General features: G+C 37.7%; 1 protein-coding gene across 3 annotated transcripts in view; it reads left to right on the top strand.

The window, feature by feature from the left end:
* Positions 1-13898, top strand: part of LOC131428258 (trissin receptor) — a 280163-nt gene extending 266265 nt beyond the window's left edge. For 2 of the 3 annotated variants that reach the window (XM_058592050.1, XM_058592051.1), the window contains exon 9: positions 13732-13868. In XM_058592050.1, coding sequence (XP_058448033.1) covers positions 13732-13779 — 48 coding nt within the window. In that variant the 3' untranslated portion in view covers positions 13780-13868. Of the gene's footprint in view, positions 1-13731 lie in introns of all 3 variants that reach the window. The other variant, XM_058592053.1, reaches the window with a different exon arrangement.
* Positions 13899-14884: the final 986 nt, after the last annotated feature.

Here is a 14884-nt window from a genome sequence, read left to right as displayed (position 1 = left end):
ATAGTTTTCGTATTCACGTCCTCTATTTATATCAATGACATTACCCACCCGCCTTTTATTTCTTAGTATGAAGCATTGACTAAAGTGTTTTGAAGAGGAATGATAGCCTTTTATTAACTTCTAAAAATCCGATTGTACCGATCATATTTTGTATCAGTAATATTCAAATAGAACTCCATAGAAGAATACATCAATACTAGCGTCGAAAAGTTAGGTCCCAAAACAAAGATATTCGTTTTAATGTAGTATTGACTGAAAACCCGATAAACAAATCCACATTAAGATGAAAACCCCTCTTAATCCACCTAGTGGTGTGTGATGTGATCTTCTTTCATAACAGTCTCATGAAAATATATGTCATACTTTTATGAAATAATTTCGGATACTAATTTTGACACCAATTGATTCAGATTGATTCGAGTAGTTCACAATAGCATGCTTCAGTGTTTATGTCACACAGTCAGCATCATTTTTCCAAACTAGTGCTTGACATTTGCGTTGCCTATTTGTATGAGAACAGTGATGCTAATCTAAAAAAACCCTTCTTAGTCCACTTAGTGGAATTTTCATAGATCTTGAAAAATCACCATACATGAAATTTCCGGAATCGAAAAAAAATTTTTGATGCCAAAAGGCTTAGAATTGCATGAAACGTCGAGATTTAGTGTCATCTCGAAAAAAAATTTTTTTTGAAAAAATCGACTTTTTGGGACTTATTATAATAAAATATCAAAATTTTTCTCCCTGAGAATTGATTTTTCCGAAAACCAATTTTTTTTTAAATGACACTAAATCTTGACGTTTCATGCAGTTTTGAGACTTTTGGCAACAAAAAAGTTTGGAAATTTCATGTACTCTCCCCTATGGAGCTTTTTCAAGCTCGAAAATTTTCAAACCTTAACCGCCGGGCAGCACCCCTTACGCATGACCGATTTAGCTCAAATTTTGCATGAGAACATTTTTCGAGGTGCTTAAACTTTTGATCACTAGCATGATCAGCAAAAGTTCATTTCACAATCACTCGGGAAAAAATCAGTTCAAAAGACTTTCTGAAAAAACTCAGTGACTGAAAAAATCGCGTCCGATATTTTCTTTCATGAAACAATCATCCACAAAACTCTGAACCTCGACGTTCACAATTGATTTTTTGTGTCAACGATACTCGAAGACGAAAGTTCACCCAAAAAAAATACGCTTCAGTTCGACACCGAAGTAATTCGAGCATGATTTAATTATTATATTTTCATTAATAAAAAAATATCTACTGAATAAATTCGCAACTGACTCGCAACTGAGGAATAATGACTGGAACATTTGCGATGTACGTAGGGTATTTAATATGAACAAACGTATTTTTACCACATTCCAAATAGTGATTATAGCGACTAAAGGCTGTTCAAATTCTAGCTGGCTGACTTCATTGTACTATTTAGGTTAAACCGAATAAAACGCTATTTAGCATGAATTTGATTCATAGAAGTAACAGGAGCGCAGCATTGTCAGCATGTCTCAAACACACAGCAGACGCAGCGTTTGATTGGTGAGTTTGAATTGGCGTATCAATAATCTGCGTTCCTGTTCGTTCTGCGTATGATTTTCAAACGAAATTGGTTAATATTCTTCATTCAGCTGCATGCTTTGTGATTGTTTTTTAGAGTTTTTCTTATCATTATAAATATTATTATTCACAGCAAATTCTGGCAGCTTTACCCTACCCTGCTTTGCCACGACTCGTACCAAACACAATAATGCTCGGAAACGAAAAACATAATACGCTATTGAAGCGCAAAAGAGAACATTATGAAATACTACGAAACTTGTTTTTTTTTATATGGATTGACATATCTCACGTGCGATTTAAAATTTCGAACGATTATAACGACGCACCGAAACAAAAGGAAGTGCTATAAATATAATACTTCTACAATGAAAGGTTCGAATGTGTTTAAAAATGAAATTCTATTGTTTTTGTTAGCTGGCACCATAAACTAGAAGAGATATCCAGAAAACCTCACTTTGCCCCCCTTTCACTTATTTCAACTTCGTCTTTGATCTATTGATATTGATATGACAGTCACTGTCGATTGAGTATTTATTAAATTTTTGTGTTCAACACAGGACACATTATTTTTCCCGAAGGTGAATCAAATGAATTTCGGACGTGAAATCATTGTACATTTATTCTACCTTAAAACGTGTTCGCTTATACAGTAATAGAAATATTTCTATGCACGCTTCAAACGCCTAATATGTTTGAAAATTTCTGACAACTTTTCCAGTAGCTATCATCATCGTGTACAGCATCCGCTATTGCATTCTGGACGACTAAATTTACTCATCGACTCATGGAGTCATCATCTGCTGTGAGTTAACAGCTCGGTTCATGTTTTAACTTCTAATTCATTGTAGGAAAAGTAACAGAGGCATGTTTGAGCATATTTAAACAATTCGTCATTTTCCATGCAACATCTCTTGCTCTTCTGTCATGTAACAACGTTGCTCCTGGACTAGACAGCAAAGAATCTATTTTGTTGACGTTCCTAAGTTCCTAAGCTCGTGAACATTTACTATAACATTGGCCCGCGTGATTCAATGAATGTAAGTGAGGGTTGTCGAAAAGGAAAAACCAGGCTCCAATAACATTTTAACGTCTGATTGTATCGTTATCGTGTATCCGAAAAAAAATTAGTTCAGAATTCAGACGAAAAGGATAAATTTCAACCGACTGACATTCCGATGCGCATTTTGAGTTTTTGGGAGGCAAAGAACACAGCGAACTGGTGTGAACCAGCCAACGTTTCCCTCCGCCTCTGAATGTTCAAATTAATAGACATACGATAAATACATGGTAAAATTAGAAACAACACCATATTTCTGTACCTTGGTTGATTCCTCTCTCTCGATGGAACAGTGTTCTGCCGTGAGCAGATTTATACACAGATACATTTTCGCACGCCGTGATGGAACCGGAGCAAGTATCAAACTATTTTATGAGCATTTTCCATTTTCAACAAACAACCGTCTGCTTAGAGTCCCTCGCCGACGTGAAGCTTCTTTCTACGATAGACACAATATTTACTCGACAAGCGTAAGGAAAACAACAAATCATGCCGCACACTTGAATCCCACTTCCCACATCCCATCGAACAACAGACAGACAGACCAAATAAATTGAAACAATTGAAGCCAGTTCTGCTTTCATTCTTTCGATTGGACATTTTAATCGTTGAATAAATTACTCCGTATGCGAAAAAGTAGATGCGTTTTCTTCTGTGAAAAATTTTCTTCTTGAAGTTTTAACTTTCGGTGGTAGGCGAAAGGCATTATGGAGTACACTCAATCCGGTAGCATTTTGCCTCTTTTGGAGACATTCAGACACTTCGATACAGTTTATGTATTCTATACATAATAATAGATCAGTAAAAGCAACAGAAAATCGATCTTTGGATTACAAATTTCAACACTCCACAACCATTGCAAGCATGGCACAAGAGCACCCTGTGCTAGAAGGAGCAGTTTATAAGTATTTTATTTCCGAAGATCTCATATCCACTGAACATATCTCAATCGCTTCTTTGAAGCGGTATAAACGTTTTACTGAAGATATTTATTTTGTATCACAAAACTATCCTTCGGTTCGATTCACACAACTTGGTTGCTTCTCACTTTGGTGTATTTCCGTTATCATACATTTGAAATACGATACTGCATCTAGCGTTGCTATCATCAATTATTAAAAGTCACGAATGCAACCATGATGCACTTGAACCGAGCCATTTTACCGATTGACTCACACTCCAATCGACCATCCATTCAGTATTCGTACTATCTGATAGCATAAAAATAAATTCGTCGAATTGAGGAAGCATGAAGCTTGCATCCGCCTTCCAATTGCTATGCTGTACGAGGGAACGTATCTGGCAAACATAAGCAATAGATACGTCTGGATAACAATGAGCGATTCTGCACTTCACTTTTTCAATCGACCATAAACACGTTCTAGTGAAATAGTTTCAATGTAAATCAATGTAGATCTCATATCAGTGAAATCGTAATACAGTAGTCACCGCGCATAAACAACACCTGTTTTAATGCTCCTAGTTGTGTGATAATTCTATTCTTCTATAAAAACTTCTTGTACTCCTGATAAAAACTGCTCATTGAATATGCTTGGACGTAAACTAGCATAGCATGTGATCTATCTGGAGCTACTGCAACCAATAGAAAGGATCACGGGGGAGGTCTACCAAAGACAATTGATGCGTTTGATCCGAGCATTGCATGGAAAACGGTCACAATATACCGATATACACGACAGAGTAATTTTGCAACATGACTATGCTCTTTCACATGTTGCACAGTCGGTAAAAACATACTTAGAAACGCACGAATGAGAAGTCCGATTTCGATTTATTCCGATCGATGAAACATGGCCTGACTAACCAGTACTTCTCCAATTATGATGAAGTCAAAAAATAGATCGATTCGGGGATTGCGGCCAAACCGGTCGAATTTTTAAAAAAAGAAGAGGTCGGAATATTGAGCCTTCATTTCTTTTAAAATTTCAATAAAGAGACTATTGCCTCCATTATTTCGACCGGAAGTGACGACGAAATGCAGTTTTAGTTTTAAATATTTAATTAAGAAACAAAATAAACTTCACTGGCAGTTCTTGACAAAAATTAGAAAAATCACAATGATCGGTTACTATGGCTTAGTACAAACCTAATCTACAGACCATAATGTTCGTTAATTTTTTCAAAGTAAGCTTTCCCTATGTATAGTTTAAAACTTGTACCATCACATTTTAACAATGAATTTAGATGACCCCGGAATGCAGTTTCTACCTGTTCAGAGTCCAGAGCAGTGCAGTAAAACTTCATTCAATTCAATTGAAACTGAATGTGGAACACATTGACGATCTCTCTACTGCAGTAAACTTCACTCTCTGACACACACAATGTTTGCTGACGGCCAAAACGGGTAGCATTCAGTTCATCACTCGTTTCTCTTCAATCGAGGCTCAGTTCTTGAAGTAACAAAATGTCTCTTTCAATAGTGTGAGAGCGGCCTTCAAATGAGGTTCATGTAAACATTCTAATTGGTTCAAGAAAATTGATGAAAGACTAATCAGATAGCTGAAATATCAATCACAGAATACACATAAACTAATTGTTTCCTCCTTCAGTTTTCATTTTTAATGCTTTACTCAATTTATAATTCTATTCGTTCGAATCTGCTTACTACCAAGAGCGAAGACAATGAAGCAGCTATACTACTTGGCACTTGAAACTGAGCAAGCAAAACTTCAATTGACTAGGTACGATTATTCAACTGATGATGAATCTTGGGAGCTTCCCTTGAAAATGACAGTAAAAGTCAAATGAATTAGTAGGAATATGCTGATGGTCAGGGGCCATAAATTATATTTTCATCTTATATTATTCGATTGAAATTGAAATTTTACCGCACTGGGCCAGAGTATGAATTGAATTTTCAAAGTTGACGTGAGGTAATTCATTCTCTCGAATCTTGAATTCCAATACTACTACTCTGCGTCAACCCAAGAATAGATCTAAGTTTACATTATCCTTACTCGAGTCATTAGCAGTTTATCCAATGATAACATACACTCCTACCAATGGCTAATACTAATTCCTTGCGGTTTCGTCGATACGACTTAACACATTAGGTACGTTTCAATGACACACTGCAATTTGATAAACACTTTATTTCGACTTGGAGATACATGGAAAAGGGCAATTGCAATTACTACTGTTTGTTATCTTTTAAGAATAAAAAGTGAATTAAAAGAAGGAAAAAATCCAAAACACTAACACATGGATCAATAAGTCCCGAGACTAACAATGGAAACAACATTTTTTTTTGCAAAATTTTTTTTTATTCATCAACATAATCACCTTTTAAGGTGATACAATGGTTCCAACGATTTTCCAATTTTTCAATACCATGTTTATAAAAAAATTTATCTTTCGCTTCAAAATAAGCTTCAGTTTCAGCGATGACCTCCTCATTTGAGCCTGGCTAAATCTGGCGAGTATGGGAGGTAGGGAAGCAGATCAAAGCCCAATTCGTTCAATTTCGCTATTGTTTTCATTGTTTTGTTCATTGCTGTTTTTGTTCCATCGAAAGCAATCGCGGCACCCACTGGAAAAAAACCTTTTTCATGCTCAATTTTTCATGAAGAATAGTAAATACATTTCCATATGATATCTGTGTCATCTCAGCAATCTAACGGAGCTTCACTTTACGATCTTTCATTATAATTTTTATCACTTTACTCACATTTTCCGGTGTAACGGCTTCCACAGGTCTACCCGAGCGTTCCGCGTCATTTGTGTCGGTACAACCAGGTTTAAACTCGACGAACCACCGACAAAACGTAGCTTTTGATGGACAAGAGTCCGGATAACATTTTTCAATCCATTGTTTCGCTTGCACGGTATTTTTACCCATTAAAAAACAATGTTCTATCAAAACACGAAACTCGGTATTTCCATTTTTTAAACAAACTACATAACGACTTTACTCCAACCTCTATAACTCAGCTGTTTCTGGTCGGATCGACTTAAAATTTTGACCCGTTTCAAGCAAAGGTTAGTACTCTAGAAAGACGTGGTTACTGGTTTACTACGAGCGCCATCTCTGCTTTAGTCTCGGGACTTGTTGATCCATGTGTTATGTTGGCGAAGTAATATCGATAAAATCAGCAAATAACAATAGTGCTGTGATTAACAATATGATATATGATATTAAAAACATCATAAAGAATGTCATGCAGCTGATTAATTTACCCTATTTAGCTTGAATATCACACACAGAAGTAACAGGAGTGCAGGTTTTGCTACGGCAATTCAAACGCGCCATTCAAACGCAGCACTTGCTGTGTGCGTATTGTATTTAAAAATATACCAAAAATTCGTTTTATTGTATTTAATCAAAATAGTACATGAACAACATCATCAGCATCAACCAACCAGTTCGCTTTCTCATTTCATCCAAGTCAGTCGATAAAACAAAACCGCTTGCGTTCGGGACGGAAGAAACCAAGTACAGTATTGTGTAGCGAACAATAGAACGATGTCAAAATGAGTGAACCAAACGAACAAAAGCTACCGCCGGTACGAAAGAATACAACTATTGTTGACTTCAGGCAGTGCCAAGCAAGTTGGAAGCAATTCAATTCGCAAAAGACAATAACAATGTGCAGTCACGTACCCAGAGGGGGGGCCCGAGGGGCCCGGGCCCCTCCCGAAATCAAAAACAGATATATAATTATTTAGAAGGTCTAAGCCATGTATTGCAGAAATAACAAGACAGTAAACGTAAAGAAATGTAATACAATAACAGCTCCAGTGGAAAGGTTTAAAGTGTCTGTTAAAAGAACCCGTAAAAGGCACACTGAGAATTAGGTACATAAGCAATCTTCAGTAACATTATTTTTTATCTTTGAGCCCCTCCCGAAACGAAATCCTGGGTACGGGCCTGACAATGTGCACTATGTGGAGCACGAAAACATTAAGTACAACATACCAGTATATATGGAAGATAGTGCTTTAGAAGTGCGTGTGCATGATCTTCCCTCAAGCGTCATCGATCCGATCGCAGGAGGGAAATGGAAGCTCCCCTCCCCCTAGAAAAAGGGTGACAACGAGATCCAATACAAAAAAAATGTATTTGAAAAATCGGCTCAATCGGCCACGTAAAGCTTGTACGCAAATAGGCCTGAATAAAAATATCTTAAAAAAAAATTCGCATCAACCAGCTGGAAGTAAACAAAATCTGTAAAATATTGTTCAACTAATTTTGCATTGCGTATTGCTATTGTGTAGAGAATGCTGTTAAAATAAAAATATCAATGTGATTCCGATCCAAACTTATTATTTTCATGAATCCTTCATCTAGCATTTATTTCTTTTAATATAGTATTCATTTTATTGCCAATCAAACAACCGGTTGGGAAATCGAACACGGGATGCATCAAACGAGAATATATGTTAAAACTACGTAAACTGTACCGTAACGAAACCGGTATTACCCCCAACTACTCTGGTGATAAGAAGCGTTTAAGGAGCAGTTCCCAAAAATTCAAAATTGACAATTTTCCATTTTTTCGGAAGTCTCATTGACACGGGTTATCCTTACTTATAAGTTCATATAGGATTGCTGTTGTCACACCCTCCAGCGGGGGATCAACGAATTCAGACGTAGACCAATCGGCACTCATGTCTGATCTTGATCATATGTGATTTTCCTCCACTAAGATCAAAGCTAATCGAATCATCCAATGATTGATCTTACATTAATAAAGATTCATTTAGGCTCAAAATCACTACCGATTGTGTGTCACGGAAGATCAGTACCGATTTTTATCGATGTGATTTAAAAATCACTGATCAACTGATCAACTATTGGGAAAGATCACAAGCGATCTCCTTCGGCAGTGATCTCGATTTGACGAGTTTTTGATTCTGATTTTACCAGCCCAGTATACTACTCTAAGCAATTATTATTCCTTAACTAAGGAATTATAAATCTGTGTACCCCTAGGAGGATTAAAACAGATGATTTAAAGAGTGTATCGAAAATAAGCTATCCACAAATTTGTCTTTCAAATTATGATAAAAAACGATATTTTATTCAAACTAAAAATTGATCCTATATTGTACGCGATTAAACTTGAGCATAATAAAAACCGGATGAAATTTAAGTTATTCCTTCACGAATTTTCGAACTTTTGATCGAACGCTCTTCATCAAGTTCCGGACAATTGTTCCATCGCATTTTTTGGACGCTTGAGCCCAAATGTTTTTGAACTCCTGCATGTGCCCAGCTGCCTTACCAGTCTTCTTGAAGACCCTCTCCACGGTTGCCCAGTAACGTTCGATGGGTCGAAGCTAAGGGTAATTTGGTGGATTGATGTTTTTCTTAACGAAATTTATACCCTTTTGCATACCCTTAGCCAATTGAGAGTGGTTTTGGCATAGTGAGCCGACGCTAAATCCGACCAAAACAGTGGAGGTGTACTATGCTTCTTATATAAAGGCAGCTATCTCTTCTGGAGACATTCAGATCGATAGTTTTCTACATTTATAGTTCTGGCAGTGTAAAAAATTGTTGACTTCAAACCACAGGAACATATTGCTTGCCATACCAGTACCTTTCGACCGAATTTCTCCACTTGAATCGATCTGTCCGCATCGCTCACATCCTCCCCAAAGACGACAGTAAAGTATTGTGGACCTGGAAGGATTTTTGAGTCCTCCCTTACATAAGCCTCATCGTCCATCAAAACGCATGCCTCTGGACACTGAAAAAGACTCGATTACAATTTCTGGGCCCTTGTTGCTGCTCGCTTCTTCTGTTCTACACTTTGTTTCGAGACTTTCTGCTTCTTGTAGGTCCTCAGGTGATTTCGCCTCTCGATACGCTGGATCATCCCGACACTCGGGACACTGCTTTTTTGGCCAAATCGCGTATTGACATTGGTTTGTTCTTCATGATTAGAGATACCACTTTCTGGCCCAGTTTAGGGTTGGAAGAACCAGGTTTTTTGCCTTTTCCTGGTAGCTCATCCAAAGAACATTGTTCCCCAAACTTATTAATGATGGTTTTAACTTAACCATGTGTCCAAAACCTTAATTTTCACTTCCTTCTCAATACGCGACATTTAGAAAACGCAGAATTTCATCCGCACAAACAAACAAACAAACGAAAGCTGACAGCCAAACGCACAGCATGCTGTGATCTGAGCATAAAAAAACCATCACAAATACATGCGTACAACACAAGTGTATGTGGATAGCTTATTTTCGATACACTCCTTAGATGTTTAATTAATTCCAATGAAACATTTTTGTTCAAAAATAATTTCGATGGTTTCGTAGTTTAGGGATATTTATAAATATATAAAAAATAAGTATAGAATTCGCTCAATCTTTAGAACAATTTTCCAAGGTCCGGAGGGCCGAATGTTATATACCAATAGATTCAGCTCGACGAACTGAACAAATGTCCGTGTGTGTGTCTGCATGTGTGTTGTCAACTAAAGAGGTCGAAATCTCAGAGATAGCTGGACCGATTTTGATCAAACTAGTCGCAAATGGAAGGTCTCCCCGTCACCCAGAACGCTATTGAATAGTTTTGAGATAGAATGTTTACTTTTTGAGTTATACAAAGTTTTATGTCAAAATTTTCATGTTTTTTGACAGTATCTGTCACACTTGACCTTGAAAATAGAATATGTTTCTATACTTAGATTCCACACGGTAATAGCTATCCAACAAGCCATAGATTGTTAAAATCCGTCCATTTTCAACGGAGATATCGACATTTTCGTATAAGCGACTTTTCCCCCTATTCCAGCAGTAGGAGTTGTGAGCGCTGTATGACAAAGCAATGCTTGAGAGCAACGTGAAACACGATTTTTATACTGTTACATACAAATGTTTCTAAGTACCAAAAAAACTGTGTACAGTATCCTTTTTCATGACAATTTGCCTCGGACCGATTTTAGCACGGTTCGTTTTTGGCAACATAATGTTTCGAATATGGCATATGTAAACCAGATGATATCAGCATTTTTGAGTTGAAAGTAATTTCATAATTATATTGATTTAAACTACTTACTTAATTCTGGAAAAACATAACTTCCATATACCATACGACTCAGTTCGTCGAGATCAGCAAATGCGTGTGTGACAAATAATTTCACTCAATTTTCTCGGAAATGACTCAACCGTTTTCTACAAACTCAGATTCATATGAATAGTCGTATACTCCTACACAAGGTTCCTGAATTACGTTTGGGTCCGACTTCTGGTTTAGGAACTACAGGATGATATGTGAAACGAAATCGAAATTGTGTTACTCATTTTTCTCGTAGATGGCTGAACCGAACTAAGATTCAAATGAAATCTAGGAACCATAAAAGATTAAAATGAAAGGTCTTAAGATCCTATAACATATTTCGCTTTTTGGTCAGATCCAACTTCCGGTTTATGAGATACAGGGTGATTAGTATAAAAATGTCCATTTCGCACAAATTTATTAGGTTTAACGGGTTTGTAGATTTGGATAGTCGATAACCAAATAAACTTATCTCAGTTTTTTCGATTCGGAAGGTACTCAACAATTTAATTCGCACTACGGTTTTTAAAAGATGTGTACACTGACTTTCACACAGTTTGAATCAAATGTAAACTATACAGCTCTTGAGGTGGATTTAACTGACTTCGGCTACACCGATTTTGGAATTCCGGTTCTAGTATCGAATCGTTTCTCAAAGCTCAATCGTTTTATCAAAAAAGTTCAATTCAAATTTCAAATACAAAAATTCAAATTAAAGGATTTATGGTCCCATACAAAATTAATGAATTTTATCCGATTCTGGAATTACAGGGTGATGTGTTTTTAAAATTCATACCGATATAGAAGATGACACTCCAAAAAAGCTTCAAAGTTGGACTCAAAACTGCAATTTATATGTCATATTAATTTATGGCCATACGAATCGTTTTCGGTTATGCTGGTTCTTGAATACTGGTTCTGGTAGTACCGTGAATCTCTAAAATGGAATTTATTTCGACATCTCATGGAAGGTTCAATCGATTATTACACGTTTAGATTGAAATTCGATCCGATTTACAGTTTCGACATTACAGGGTAATGAGTGAATAGAACTTTAAATTGCCGCTTGAATATCATTGAATTAATGTCATGCGAAATAAAACACCGAAAAATGCAACAAACACATGCGGATGATAAAAAAACCTGTCTTAATCCACCTAGTGGTGTAATGATGCCTTTCTCATGTACATATAATATTGTGGTATTCTATTCAAAAATTTTCTCTTCGATTTTTGAAAGAAATCAAGTGATTGTTTATGCATAACATACAGAATAAAACAGTGCTTTGATTGCGTAAGCCATCCTTAAGAGAACGAAATGGGTTCACTATTATATGCACTTCCGGCACCGGAACCCGAGAACCGGTATAGTCAAAGTCGGTTCGTACGGCCACCAACTAACATGACACACAAACTCTTCTAGTACGCACTCTATAACTCCGGATTCGGAAGCCGGATCCGGATGAAATTCAGGAATTCCGTATGGGACCGGAAGACCTTTCATTTGAATCTAAGTTTGTGGAAATCGGTCAAACCATCGCTGAGAAAAGTGAGTGAGAACCATTTTGGTATATATGACCACTATTTCCGGTACTTTCGGAACCGGATACCGGGAACCACGATAGCCGGAATCGGTTTGTTTAGTTGCCTACTGATAATGACTATCGATTTATGTAGTTTTGAGACCAGTTTAGAAAAATTTTCACGTTTTTTGCTTCGCCGGTTTTAGTGACGGTGTACAATATTGAACACACTTTACCCTATAATTCCGGAACCGGAAGTCGGATCCGTATGAAATTCAGGAATTCCGTATGGGACCACGAGACCTTTCATTTGAATCCAAGTTTGTCAAAATCGGTTCTGCCATCTCCGAGAAAACCTAGTGAGATTATTTGACACATACACACACACATACACACACACACACACACACACACACACACACACACACACACACACACACACACACACACACACACACACACACACACACACACACACACACACACACACACACACACACACACACACACACACACACACACACACACACACACACACACACACACACACACACAGACATTGCTCAGCTCGATGAACTGAGTCGAATGGTATATGACACTTGGCCCTCCGGGCCAATTTTCACTAGTCGGTTTTTCAAGTGATTGCATAACCTTTCTATATGAGAAAGGCAAAAAGGTATCATCTCACTGCTAGATGGATTAATCACGTTTTTAATCTAATGACAGCATATAATAAATCAATTTTTCCTTCATATTTGTATGGTTTGTCATACATATTGATAAAAAATTGCGATGAATTTTATTTATTTTGAATTTGGAGCATATGATATGGAGGGGGGAGGGGGAACAAACCGAACAAACATTAAATTTCTTACACTTTGAAGTCTCTACTTGAATGTTTGTTCTCTGTAATCTGATCCTCTTTAATTGATTGAATAGAACTACAGAACCGCAGATTCACATGCGGGTTGTCCACCCTTACACTAGAGGAATCATTCAAATAGTAGCAAGTTGAAAGAATTTCCTTTCAAATCGAACTCTATGGAAGCCTCGATTTCAGTTGTCAATTGGGCAACATAGCCCAGTTCTTCTGTTATGAATTGCATGCTATCTGGAAGCTACTAGTTTTCTAAAGACTACAGAAGACTATCATGCCCATAAAGAACTAAGCTTATTGCGGTTTCTATTTTTTCCCGTCTCGTGTGAAAATCTACGGAATTGGTGTTGTGATAATCTTGCATCACTGGCCTTTATGCATAAAACAAACAATTGTCATTCCTTTAGTTGCACTTTCATTTGCATGCGTCATAAAAATATGTACTCTCTAGCACTTGCATGTTTCTGGTTGTAAATAGACTCACTGCTTGATATTTAATCATATGCAAACGATAACAGTAATAAACACGATGAAAATTATTCTAGCATTAATGTGTACAATCGTCATTGGTTGCTCGTTCAATTTTATTTCCGTATTCTTGTTTATTTTTGCCATGCCTCGCTCGCCGATGAAATTCCGTGGATTGAACCAAACATAAAAAAAAACATCCAACCCCATTTAGAACCATTCCTTACCGACCGATTCAACCCATGTAGGATTTCCACAATGATGCTACGACCTGATCGTGTGCTGCCGGTGTGGCACCGGCCGTTGGAACCCATTGGTTTGGTGGGACGACCACCAGCGCCGCCACCGGACATCACAGCAAAGTTCCAACTCGAGCGAATCAAATCGACGCCGGCTCCGCCACAGTCGCTGCGATTCCCACCATTACCGACGGCAACAGCAACAGCACCAATATCAACAACAGCCAAAACCATTCGAAATGCTTGATTCCGTTGCCGCCCACGGCATCGACGAGCTCGTCGAGGATAACGATGATGATGATGAAAGCCGGCAGCAAATTTCGACAGCACAATAAATACAACAGCACATGCAGGAACAGGAACAGGAACATCAACAGCAGCAACAGCTACAGCAGCAGCATCAGCAGCAGCAGCGGCCGAGCAGCGGATATCAATCGGCAGCGGAACCAAACCATGAACAATAACAACGACGAGGACGAAACTGAGTACTGCACTGAGTCAACAGCAACCGTCACCGTGACGCTATCGACGGTGTACTACCTGGACTGCGAGCGCAGTTCCTAATTATTAGTACATCCGGAAACGGATCGTATGTAGCGGAAGTGGAACTGTACATATAGCACCAATCGATGCGCATAGTTTCTGATATGTAGAGAGTAAGCCTTTCCATTTGTGAAGATTTATATTTATTACCGTTGAATAGCTGAAGCGATGACCGGCCAGAGTCCTTGGTCGGGCGCGCACAATGAACAGTATTTCTGAGGAGCAAGAGTGAGTACAACGAAAACATACATTTTACTTTTCCAATGATATGTTTGTGGGACCTTCCGATCGGTAGTAGGCCAATAGACAAGTCAGCGAGCGTATTCCGGAATCAAGTGTCTCTAATGACCATTAAGTAGGGTAATTACACGTGTTTGAGTTCTTTTAGATGGAAAATGACACTACTGTGATGATGGTTTGATACAAAACTTTCTCAATTCGTTTATAAATTACTATGAAATCCAGCACCAATACTAGTCGAGTTCATTTTCACATTATCACATTCAAACGCGATAAGAATTTTTCTCTGAGCATAGTTGAACTATTTTCCAAATTCAACCAGCCAACTCCATTGATTACGTGTTG

The sequence above is a fragment of the Malaya genurostris genome, chromosome 2 (assembly GCF_030247185.1).
Source record: "Malaya genurostris strain Urasoe2022 chromosome 2, Malgen_1.1, whole genome shotgun sequence".
Lineage (NCBI taxonomy): Eukaryota > Metazoa > Arthropoda > Insecta > Diptera > Culicidae > Malaya > Malaya genurostris.
The sequence above is the reverse complement of the archived record's forward strand: the minus strand, read 5'-3'. Positions and strand labels throughout refer to the sequence as shown.